The 13,287-nt window shown below is 32.2% G+C and overlaps 2 protein-coding genes across 3 annotated transcripts; both read left to right on the top strand.

Annotated features, from left to right (window-relative positions):
* The first annotated feature begins 224 nt into the window (after window positions 1-224).
* LOC111198162 (protein NRT1/ PTR FAMILY 2.13-like) lies at window positions 225-4,832 on the top strand. Of its 2 annotated transcripts, none has more exons than XM_022704148.2 (4): window positions 225-609; window positions 1,183-1,400; window positions 2,778-3,343; window positions 3,855-4,832. In XM_022704148.2, the coding sequence occupies exons 1-4, from the start codon at window positions 453-455 to the stop codon at window positions 4,735-4,737; spliced, it is 1,824 nt and encodes a 607-aa protein (XP_022559869.2). In that variant the 5' UTR covers window positions 225-452; the 3' UTR covers window positions 4,738-4,832. The 2 variants fall into 2 exon arrangements, with proteins under 2 accessions (XP_022559869.2, XP_048616079.1); XM_048760122.1 differs by lacking the exon at window positions 225-609 and adding an exon at window positions 633-1,030.
* Window positions 4,833-9,779: 4,947 nt separating this feature from the next.
* On the top strand, window positions 9,780-11,192 carry LOC106449851 (thioredoxin H8). Its single transcript, XM_013891531.3, has 3 exons — window positions 9,780-10,475; window positions 10,693-10,815; window positions 10,925-11,192. Exons 1-3 carry the CDS (start codon window positions 10,290-10,292, stop codon window positions 11,060-11,062), a joined length of 447 nt encoding a protein of 148 aa, XP_013746985.1. The 5' UTR covers window positions 9,780-10,289; the 3' UTR covers window positions 11,063-11,192.
* Window positions 11,193-13,287: the final 2,095 nt, after the last annotated feature.

Here is a 13,287-nt window from a genome sequence, read left to right as displayed (position 1 = left end):
GTTGTATCTATTTGTATTCTAAGCATAAATTCTATTAATTCATTTAATTTAGAATCAAATCATTTTATTACACAACTGAATTGGAATAGATTTTTTAATAATAATATTTAAAATAAAATAAAAATGTTTGAGATGTTCTAAAATATTTTTTCTATAATAACACTTTATAAATGGTGTTATTATATTATCACCCACACCCACCATATAATATTCTGTATCTCCTCGCTCCCTTATATATACATATGTACACACACTTCCACATTACTCCCCAAAAAGCCTCTAATAGAGAAAAAGTGTACGAGTGATAAGCCCACTCTCTACATTTATCAATCACTTAATGTGATTGCCTTTATTTATTTAGATATACAACAAAAAGTGAGAATCAAATCTCCCAACATTAGTTCCACCCTTTAAATCGAAGTTAGAGTATTTTACCTGTATACATCTTAGAGATGGTTTTGATGGATGGAAGGGACGGTTCTTCACCACCGCAGCCGAAGATGGATGCTGTTGATTCGTACAATCAAGAAAGCCCGTCTGATTCTTTTTCGGATGCTGAGAAGGTTGAGAAAAAGCGTGGAGGCTGGAGAGCCGTCACGTTCATTTTAGGTACGTATATCTATTTTTGGTTCGTGAACGTAGTTTATTTTTTAGTTAACTTCATCCTTGACATGTCCTTAATTTCAACTACATGTCACATATTATTTTTATCTTTAGATTCTGAAAACTGTATACTATATATGAATTTTACATTATAAAAATAGTTTTAAACGGATTATCCAAACCAAACCAAACTGAGCCCAAAAAATTAGAAATATTCAAATAGAATTAAAATATTTAACCTCGATAACCTGAAATCTGAAAATATTCGAACCGGAACACGAACTCACCACCAAGAGTTATAATAATTTTGTTTTTATGTTTTTTTTTCTCCGAAGAATTATCTCATATTACATATGTTACATGTTTGACACTCGTCCATCTCGTTTGACACTCGTCCATCTCGTTTGACACTCGTATAATGGAAACGGTAAGAAAACTGTAGCATTAAATTTGGGGAAAAACTGTAACTTTTTAAGCATATATCTTTCATTTTCCTTATTTTTAAAACGCATTTTATTTGTTAAATTTTCTGACAATTTTAAAATAGAAGTACACTAATATATATATGGCTTGAAACAGGAAATGAAACGCTTGAGAGACTGGGAACGATTGGGTTGTTGTCAAACTTCATGGTGTATCTAACCAGAGTGTTCCATTTAGAACAAGTCAAAGCTGCAAATGTCATCAACATTTGGTTTGGTTTCACCAATCTCACACCTCTCGTCGGCGCTTTTATCTCAGACGCTTACGTCGGTCGTTTCAAGACCATCGCTTTCGCGTCATTCGCCACCCTCCTCGTACGTATTTATTTCTTATTTATCTGAAATTCTTATCTAATGTGTCTACAAATACACACTACGTATGAGTATTATTAGTAATAGTAACTTTATCAACTGATACTAACTCTAGGTAGAAGTTAAATTTATCACATTTAGAAAAATGGTTATATTATTACTTCTTTTTTTGTAACACGGTTATATTATTACTCTATATATGATCTTGTGGTGAAGATACATATGGTACTTGGTGCATAAGGTCACCACGTTAGGACAAACTTTTATATAATATGAAAATATTCAACCAAAGCTATAATACCAATTAAAAACCTTCTAATATTTAGTGCCCATGTATAGTATTTTGCTTCTAGCTATTGCTCTTGTATTGTACGTAAAAGCATGAAAACATAGAGGGACCACGTTATCAAGAGGGATAAGGTCGATGTATAATGTGAATCATATAAACAAAAACCCAAAAAGCCTTATATGAAAACTATATTTATCTCACAGAAAACGTTTTTTTTTTTTGCTACTCACAGAAAACGTTGTTTTTAAGATACTATTTTCGAATAAAATAACTTTGATTAATTGGTAACACAGTTTCGAGTAAACAAATCCTCTAATGGAACGGAGTTTTATCTTGGAAATAAAGAGAAGGGTGTAAAGGAAGAAAATGCACTAGTGGTCGATTTGATAATGAAAATGGCCAATAATTGAATTTCCAAATGATATAGCTAACTGAAAGTAAAGATGTGTAGATTTGGTCAATCACAATGACGTAACCTAAGATACTTTCTTTTCTAAAGTCATTTTCACTAATTATTGTAGAATTATTATCGCATACAATTGTTAACTTCCCCTATATTTTCTTTTATTTTTGTTTTTCATAGTTAATTAAATTAAGGAACTTAAATTGTTACAATTAACTACTCATATTATTATATTAAGGTTAAACAAAAAAAATGATATTAGGTTCTACGTCGTGATCAGTTTGTCGCCAACTCGGTACCTAATCAAAGAAATCTCACCATTTTATCAAGTGAAGTCAAAGCCAATTATGCTAGTCTTAATTAAGATAATTAATTTTTTGTTTGTTAGTATTTGATGTCATACGTCAATATCTGTACCACAATATTGTTTCCCAGTATTACTTTTAACCATGAGAAGTCAAAACTTATTAAGGCTATGGTTAAGTTAATTAACTAATTGTTTGCTTGTTTGTATTCGATCGCATAATTTCAATCTATCCCACGTTATTGTTTGCATTTTCGAAAGTAACTAACAATCATATCAATTCAATTCAAGGTATTGATCATCATAACTAATGAAGAATCAGTTTCAAAAATGAATGATGAGTTGTTTAGTAATGTTTAATCAGTAATTTTAAATTATCTGCAGGGACTAGTGACATTGACACTCACAGCATCGCTTCCTCAACTCCACCCAGCAACATGCATTAGCAAAGACTCAGTCAGTTGCAGCGGTCCGAACAAGCTCCAGTTCGGGACTCTGTTCTTAGGTCTCGTTTTCCTTTCAATAGGGACAGGAGGAATAAGGCCATGTAGCATCCCTTTTGGAGCTGACCAGTTTGACCAACGAACAGAGGAAGGTGTTAATGGAGTGGCTAGTTTCTTCAACTGGTATTACCTGACTTTCACTGTGGTTCTGCTTATTACACAGACCGTCGTTGTGTATATTCAGGATCAAGTCAGCTGGATCATCGGCTTTAGTATCCCTACTGGACTCATGGCTTGTGCGCTGGTTATTTTTTTCGCTGGAATGAAGCTTTACATCTATGTTAAACCTGAAGGAAGTATATTCTCCAGTATCGCTCAAGTTATCGTGGCAGCTCGTAAGAAGCGAAAGATGAAGCTCTCGGCGGAAGATGACGGCACAGTGACCTACTATGACCCTCCCGTTAAAGATAGCGTTTTACACAAGTTACACCGAAGTAACCAATTCAGGTACTTTATATATTTGTTTACGTTTTGGCGTATGAGATTACATGGTTCATTCTAAGCAAATATATGCACTAGATAAATTTTACAATTGTTTTCGTAAAGAAAACGTAAATAAATTTGGTCATCTAGTAATGTTTTAATTTCCAGTATTACATGGATTTACGTGGAAATTAATCTATAATTTTCTCGAGCTTATACTGTAGTTATTTAGGTTTTGACGTATGATCAGATCACATTTTTCTTTCATATAAAAATATGCACTTTATAACTAAATTTTAAAATTTGTAAAAAAAAAATTGTAATATTTAGTTATCAAGTGCATATATTTATTTGAAAGAACAATGTCATCATACGTCAAAAAAAAAATTACAATTTGTCTTGCAAAAGAAAACGTAAATAAATTTGTCATCTATTCATTATGTGTGTGTTTTTGGAAAATAATTTGGATTTCAAGTGGAAGTTTAATATATATCTGTATTTTAACCTATAATTGATTGGAACTGCATAAAATTAGATTTCTAGATAAAGCGGCGGTAATAAAAGAAGGTGATCTAACATCCGAGGGAGTTCCAGCGAACAAGTGGCGGCTATGCAGCATTCAAGAAGTAGAGGAAGTAAAGTGTTTGATCCGAATAGTTCCTGTTTGGTCGGCCGGAATAATATCACTCATGGCAATGTCACAACAAGGAACATTCACGGTCTCTCAAGCTTTGAAAATGGACCGACACATGGGTCCTAAATTCGAGGCTCCGGCCGGTTCTCTCTCCGTCATCTCTCTCCTCACCATCGGCATCTTTCTTCCCATATACGACCGAGTTTTAGTCCCGTTCCTCCGCCGCATCACCGGCCATAAATCAGGTATCACACGCCTCCAACGTATCGGGACAGGGATCGTTTTCGCGATCCTTTCCATGATCGTTGCCGGCCTCGTGGAGAGAGTGAGACGCACACGCTCCATCAAGTCCGGTGATCCTACCGGTATGACTCCCATGTCCGTGTTTTGGCTCTCGCCACAGCTAATTCTGATGGGACTATGTGAAGCATTGAATATAATAGGACAGATAGAGTTCTTCAACAGTCAGTTTCCGGATCACATGAGAAGCATAGCTAATGCTCTCTTCTCTTTGTCCTTTGCCGGTTCGAGCTATCTTAGCAGTTTTCTAGTCACGGTTGTTCATAAATTCTCCGGTGGTCATGACCGTCCTGATTGGCTAGACAAGAATCTCAACGCGGGGAAATTGGATTACTTCTATTATCTGATCGCGATTTTGGGTGTGGTTAATCTGGTTTATTTTTGGTATTGTGCTCGAGGATACCGGTACAAGGTCGGCTTGGGAGATTTCAAGGAGGAGAAGAGTTATTCTGATGTTGAGATGACTTCCAAAAGCAACAATTGATCGATGCTGTTTCAATGTTTATCATACATATGACAATGTTTCTTACAATGTGTAAGAACTAAATTATATAATAAAATATAACCCTTTAAAAAAAAGAAACTTCTTACTTTAGTAATCTTTTCTTAAATTTTTTACCCTTTTATTAAACAAACTAGAAGAACTAGATTGTGTTGGTGTCTACAAAAGAATTCTTACCAAATTGGACGACCACATGTGGGTTCATAGCATATAGTCATACTATGATATCTACCATGGTATTTGAATGTGGGTTCAAAGCATATAGTCATATACTATAATATCGCTAACTAAGCCGCTGATGATCGATGTTGTTTCAATGTTTATCATATATACGATCACAGATTCACATGTGGGTTCATAGCATACTATGATATAACATGTAATATCGACGTTGTTGAGCTCCCCATACTATTACCGTTAAGAGTTCGAGAATACGAAATTTAAAACATGTTTAAATTAAACAAAACATATTTCATGTTTGTTTGAGTTCTAGAATATCAAATTCAAAACATGTTTAAATTGAGCAAAGAATCTTATATGGTTATATTGTGTCTGCCTCTGTGCCACATATATTCCATCATTCATTTCGCCTTCACTGAATTCCGTTTTGGATCCCACATATATTCCACACTTGAGAACAAAAAGAAAACTTTTTATGCACAAAATAAAATATTAGCTAACACTTAGCTGAAGAATCTTCTCAGTTTTTTTTTTTGTTTTCTTTACGGTAATTAAGTTTCTCTGTATAGATAGACATAATTTATTTTCCGAGACTTAAAAACCAATCTAATTCTTTATTTATTTATTTATTTTGGAAATCAAACACTTTTCAAGATATCATAAAATGGGCTTTTTGCAGAATTGACCTATAACTTAAAGTCAAACACAAAACTAACCTCTTTTTTTTTTTAAATTGGTTTTGCCCTATTCACCCCACAAGTTCATATAATTTACGAAAATGCCATCAATTTTTTTTTTCTTTTTTTTTTCGAAAATGACATTTTTACTCTCTCACCCTCATCATCTTCAAGTAATTACAAGATTGCCATTGTCATCAATACCACAACCACCATGAAGAACCAATTTGAAGCTCTTAATGCTCCCAAAATCGATTTACTCTTCTTCTTTTCCATTCTTGTGAACTAAACACAACATATCTCTCACTTTCTCTCCACAATGAGCTAAAAAAACCCAAGATTTTGATTCTAAATTTTTTATGGTTCATAGAGTCATAGAAGCTAACGATTCTGGGTGGGTTACTTTCGTTTGTGATTTTGTGTGCTTGGAGAAGCCTTATGTATGCTAAGGAACTTATCTCACCAATTTAAGGTATGACATCGAGTTTTTTTCCAGATCTGTTCGTCAGACGACTTACTTGGGAAGTCGTCTGGCTGTAGACAACTTACCTGGAAGTCGTCTGGTCAACGCAGAGGTTATTTTTGCAATTGACTTTGAAATCTGTAACCTGAGACGACTGAAAGTTAAGTCGTCTGTTTTTGTTTGGTTTCAAAAAAAATTCCAAAGAACCTAGACGACTTACATTTCAGTCGTCATAGGTTAGTTTTGCATTTGACTGGATAATTTCAGAAGTTTGACTTCCCCAGACGACTTACATTTCAGTCGTCTGGCGAAAATTAAAATAATAATATTTTTTTTAAAAGTAGACGACTTACAGTTAAGTCGTCATAGGTTGGTTTTGCAATTGAAAAAAAAAACTTCAAAATTTAATTATACACAGACGACTTATACTTCAGTCGTCCACGAAACGACTTACTTGTAAGTCGTCCAGGATTTTTTTCTGAGATTCTGGTCAAACCTCGTAAATCCTGGACGACTTACATTTCAGTCGTCTCGTGGACGACTGAATTATAAGTCGTCTGTATATAATTAAATCTTGAAGTTTTTTTTTAATTGCAAAACTAACCTATGACGACTTAACTGTAAGTCGTCTACTTTTAAAAAAATATTATTATTTTAATTTTCACTAGACGACTGAAATGTAAGTCGTCCAGAAAAGTCAAACTTCTGAAATTATCCAGTCAAATGCAAAACTAACCTATGACGACTGAAATGTAAGTCGTCTAGCTTTTTTGGAGTTTTTTTTTTAGCCAAACAATAGTAGACGACTTATTTTTCAGTCTTCCGAAATAACAGATTTCAAAGTCAATTGCAAAAATAACCTCTGTGTTGACCAGACGACGTATAGTTTAGTCGTCTGGACAACTTAGATTGAAGTCGTCCGCGTCTTCTCCGCTAGTTTTTAAGTCTTCTACGTTAGTTTTTGAATAACTTGTATTTTTAAGAGTGATAAGTAACTTCAAGATATGTAAAACTCATATTTACAAAATATGTTCTCTCCCTTAGTTTTACTAAATTTGACTAAGTTTTTCAACGCAAACTTATAATAAAATATGATATGCTTTGACTAGTTACTATTGTTTGTTTCCATCTCTTAAGTATTATTGTTATAGACAATAATGATGACTATTGTTATGAGTTGGAAGAAGGGTTAAAATACTTCTTAAAATGTTGTATCAATATAAAGCTACCAACATTCTTGTTTATTAAGATGAGAAAAAGGCCATTGGAGTTTATTATTGCATATGAGAGATCCAAAGATAAGAAAAAGGCTACAGAAGTCTATTATTTCATTGATTTGTAAATGTGTAAACACATTGTTAGCACATTTAATACATCTTGGAAAACATTATTACTGATTTTACAAAAAATTCACAACTAAAAGAGTAGACATGCAATTTACAAAACAGACCACAAACAAAACTATTATAGATCATTCCTCTACAAAGACAAGCTTGGATTCCACTTGAGTAGACAAGACCACACGACTTTTAAGAAGTCAAGACGACTTCTAAGAAGTCCAGACGACTTCCAAGAAGTTCAGACGACTTTGTCAGAAGACTTTTAGGAAGTTCAGACGACTTCCAGACGACTTTACAGGAAGTCCAGACGACTTTACAGGAAGTCCAGACGACTTTGTCAGAAGACTTCCAAGAAGTCCAGACGACTTCCAGACGACTTCCAGACGACTAACAGGTAAGTCGTCTCAGAAGTCTTTCAGATCTGAAAAACCTGCATATTAAGTCCAGATCTGAAAAATCTGCATATCCAAAAACGTTCAAATGGCTTAAAAACAGAAAAAATGAGTGAAAGATTAGATAAATCTACCTTTACAGAACACACAAAAATACATATCTAAAAATAATAGATCTACCTTTAAATTAGTGGAAGATGAGTACCATCTAATTAAAAACCTGCAAAAAAGATAGATTAGTAAGAAAGACATGAGACAAAACTGGAAAATTCATATAAAGTTTGGTGTTTTCAAGTCAAAGAGATTAGAGTGGGTTTGGAGAGTTTTAGTTTGAGAAAAAAGTAAGAACTTTATACAACAAGAGGTTACCAAATGAAGAAAAATCAGACATAAGAACTTACCAAAACGCTCAGATCTATTATGAAAGGGAGACTTCGTCAGAAGACTTCCATGAAGTTCAGACGACTTCCTGGAAGTCCAGACGACTTCCCTGAAGTCCAGACGACTTCCTGGAAGTCCAGACGACTTCCTGGAAGTCCAGACGACTTCCTGGAAGTCCAGACGACTTTGTCAGAAGACTTCCAAGAAGTCTAGACGACTTCCAGACGACTTCCAGACGACTAACAGGTAAGTCGTCCAAGAAGTCTTCCAGATCTAAAAAACCTGCATATCAAATCCAGATCTGAAAAACCTGCATATCCAAAAACGTTCAAATGACTTAAAAATAGAGAAAATGAGTGGAAGATTAGATAAATCTACATTTATAGAACACACAAAAATACATATCTAAAATTAATAGATTTACCTTTAAATTAATGGAAGATGAGTACCATTTGATTAAAAACCTGTAAAAGAGATAGATTAGTAAGAAATACATGAGACAAAACTGAAAAATTCATATAAAGTTTGGTGTTTTCAAGTCAAAGAGATTAGAGAGAGGTTGGAGAGTTTTAGAATGATGAACATTACATTTTTGTTGCAGCCATTTGAGAGGAGGAGAGAGAATGTGTAAATTTTTCTTTATATAGGGAGACAAAAAATCCAATTAGATTAAATATTTTTTACTCAGACGACTTCCTGGACGACTTACATTTCAGTCGTCTGGTGAAGAAATTAAAACAGACGACTTACATGTAAGTCGTCCAGAAGAGTTTAATATTTTTAGCGGGAAATTAAATATTTTTAGCGGGAAACTAAAATAGAAGACTTTCCAGACGACTTACAAGTAAGTCGTCTGGTTTAAATTATTTAAGCGGGAAAATAATTTTTTTTAAAAAATTTTAGGCGGGAATATTTGGACGACTTACATGTAAGTCATCTGTTTTAATTTCTTCACCAGACGACTGAAATGTAAGTCGTCCGAGTAAATTATTCAACAGACGACTAAAATATACGTCGTCCGAGTAAATTATTCAACAGACGACTGAAATATAAGTCGTCCACACCCTAAACATAACCCCTAAACTTAATTATCTAATTAAAGACTTCATAAAATCAAATCAAACTTGAAAAGTGTTTACTATACACATAAATAAACACATATAGGTGAAAACTAATTTTTGAAAAAAACATTTTAGTTTTCCAAAATCTAACCCTAACAATACATACAATACTACAACATATGTTTGCCAAACTCATAAACCAAAGTATTTCATGATTCACTACTTCCACTCATCTATCTTCAAAACAAATCAATTTTATCATATCTTAATTTATATCACTTAAAACTGTTTATAATTACTTGATTTTTATTTTTCACGCATCAAAATATTTTTTTACAAGATTTATAAATTATTTTTAAAATAAACCGGTACCAGACGACTTACACTTCAGTCGTCCAGACGACTTCCAACATCTCAGACGACTCAGACGATTTACTAGGGCTATATTCGTAAAAATGGCTTCTGTTTTTTTGTTTGGTCACAAGGGGCTGAGCTGTAATTTCACTAGGCTTTTAGGTTAGTTTTGCATTTGATTCAAGTTTGGGTATAAGTTTGGGGTTAAAATCAAGTTGTGGGTTAGTTTTGGAAAAAACCCCTCATAAAATTCCAAAATTTTTAATGTATTTTTATTACATGCGATTAATATTAGAGTAAACAACAATATAAATGGATTAGCAAAATTAGCAAGCGTCTTTAGAATTCTAGTTACAAAATTGGGGTATACAAGAACTGAAGTCATTTCAGACAACTTGATCTTAAAGTGGAGTTTGTTAAAAAAAATCTTAAAGTGGGAGTTAATTATATATGAAAGTAGATTTGCAAAAGAAAAGCTGTTTTCTTACTTCATGGAATGGTAAACAAGAGTACGAAAAACTGTAATGTGAAATCTGGTGACCTTTTACGGCCACAAGTGACAAGGCTCACAATACGAATATCTGAGGTTATAAAAGCCAACTCTTTCTCTCATCTTAGGCTCAAAGTAAGAGAGCAATTCCACTTAAACTTATTTGTATCTTTCTGAATAGAGATAGAGTGAGACAATGGGTGCTAGTACTTCTTCACCAACCCAGAGATTTTCGCTGAACGACCTCCGTTTCAGGAGGCCACATACACCTGGCGTCGAGTACGAGATTTCTCCTTACAAAGTTAGTCCCTTAATTGTGGAAATGAAGAAAAAGAACCAGTGGAAATCTCGGTTCAATGCTCTCAAAGACACAGACAAGCTGGTAACAGATTACTTAATGCGCTTTCTGATAAATCTAAATTGTAGCCACTTTTTCTTGAGACTTCTTGTGCTACAATGCAATGTTGGAGTTCGAACTGAGGCTCTCTTGATAAGATTCAAGACAGTTCTACCTCTTCAGCCAGTACAACTTACCATTTTATTTGGTTTAGTTTTGAGTACACTGTAACGCATATCCAATTTCATGTTCACATATATAGCTGGTGATCGAGTTCACGGCCAAATGGTGTGGACCATGTAAATCACTTGAGGCGAAGCTTGAAGAATTAGCGGCCAAGTACACTGATGTTGAGTTCGTGAAGATTGATGTCGATGTGCTAAAGGTTTTACTTGATCAATCCCTTTTTCTTTCATCTCTTTCTCAAAGTTTTAATTATATAACGGAAAAATTATTTTCTTCGAATTATAAAATAAAGTTCGATTGAAATGCAGAGCGTGTGGAAGGAGTACAACCTTCATGCTTTGCCTACGGTTGTATTCATGAAGAGAGGTCAAGAAGTAGACAGAGTTGTTGGTCTGAAGCTTGATGAGATAGAGGGAAAGCTCCACAAATACGCATACTCCTTTTGAAAAATATGAAGCTTTAAGAATCAATGTCTTATTATTCCGTTGAGATAGATTTCTCAAGATCTATGTGTAGCAAGAATTGAAAGAAGATATTCCTTTTTATTAATATTCAATAATAATGTCACGTCGTCTATATAGTGAGTCAATCTTCAACATATACACAAATGGTGAGATTTGTAGAGAAATCTATACTGATTCTATCTATGACATCTAAGAAGATGATACAGATGTACTATTAGTTTATCATATTGAATCAAAACTAAACTAAATAAAATTAACAAAATTAATCATATTTTAAACTAATTATAACTCAAAAATAATTATTGTTCAATTTAGAGATATTGTTGCAATCCAATATATTAAAAAGTAATAACTGAGTCCATCAAATTATTTTACTTGAAATTACAATACTAAATAGGATAAAATATAAAATTATTTAAAATAATATTTGGCCTTGTATTATGTGGTTTAGTTTGTAGAGTAATTATAATCAAGTATGTTTAAGTTGATGATAAAAAGTATAGATTATAATAATCAACTTAGAGATATTACTGCAATCCACTATTAAAAAGTACTAACTGAACTGATCAAATTATTTTACGTGAAATTACAATACTAAATAAGATAAACTATAAACTATTTAAAATAATATGAAATTTAAGACTATGTGCCTTTGTATTATGGGTTCCCCGTTTAGTCTATAGAATTATAATCGAGCATGTTTAAGTTGATGACAAAAAAAACATGGATTTTAGTAGTTAATGTACAAAATATTTTTATCTATTTTCCTAATGTAATCCTGAATCCATTAACAATTTTTGTTTCCTATTTTTTTCAAAGAACATGTATCAACTTATACAAAACTTTAAAAAATATATATATTTACAAGTTCAAAAGGACGAATCAAACTAAATGAAATCTAATAATGATTTTAGTTTTTAATTAATTAGAGCTAAGTTATTTTGGTTCAGTTTAAAATATATGCAGTTCTATATACCAAAAAATGAAAAAATTAACTGATCCAAACTATTATACATGAATCACATATATAATTAGAATAAATGATAATTAACATAATATTTTATTAATTTTCATATATATAAATTAAAAATGATTTCAAGGTTATAAACCATAAAGTATTTTTTGGTTAATATTTTTATAAAATTTATACCCATGCATACATGAGCACAGAAAAAAAACACCTAGTATAGAAGGGAAATTGATACAAATACCACATTCATATTACTACTTTTCATGTTTACATTAAATACTTTTACCCTTGTTTTTAATAAAAAGTAAAAGACATTTATACTTATAGGGTTAACTAGTCTAGACTTATGGATATGGTAGGGTTTTTAGAATGTGAAATTTATGATTCTAATAAATATATAAATAAATACTTTAAAAAATAGTTTCAAACATAACTTTCGATTTTTTTAAAAAAAAATTTGAAAAACAAAATTTGAAAAAAACATGAAAAAAAATCAAAATTGTTTTATAAAAATTCAAATTTGAAAAAATATAATTCGAAACCTAACGAAAATTATTTGTTCAGAACCTCTGTTGGGAATGCTCTAATACCGATTCCGTTAGAGTTTAAGAATATGAAATTCAAAATATGTTCAAATCAAGCAAAGAATCTATCATGTTTGTTAGCACTCTAGGATAACAAATCCAAAACATGTTTAAATTGAGCGTCGAATCTATTATGGTTATATAGTGCCTGCCTCCGTGCCATCATTCATTTAACCTTTTTTTAAAAAACCTTGTATGCTTTACACCTTTTAATATTAAATAAGAAATCCAAAGGAGCTTTAACCAAAATAAACTAAATCAAAATATAGGCTAAGAGGGGAATCATATATTCTGGAGATTTGGAATTCTCCTTTCACAATTTGGAGTAAAAGTGGTCAAATACTTCTGACGCATCTCTTACTACGAGGAAAAAAACTGTGAAAATTTCACATGTTTTTTTTTCTCTTTAAGGGCAGTGAAGTTTCTCAGTATAGATATTAGATAGACATATTTCCTAAGTTCAAAAAGAAAATATTAGACACATTTTATTTTCCTATATTTATAAAACCAAATATATTCCTAATTTATTTTGGTCTCCAAACACTTTTCAACATATCATATAATTGCAATTTATTCAATGTATTTTTAGTACAGGTGATTAATATAAACAACAATCTAAATGGATTAGCAAAATTGGCAAGCATCTTTAGAAT

This window comes from Brassica napus, chromosome C6, assembly GCF_020379485.1.
Source record: "Brassica napus cultivar Da-Ae chromosome C6, Da-Ae, whole genome shotgun sequence".
NCBI lineage: Eukaryota > Viridiplantae > Streptophyta > Magnoliopsida > Brassicales > Brassicaceae > Brassica > Brassica napus.
This window is presented reverse-complemented; position numbering and strand designations above follow the sequence as displayed.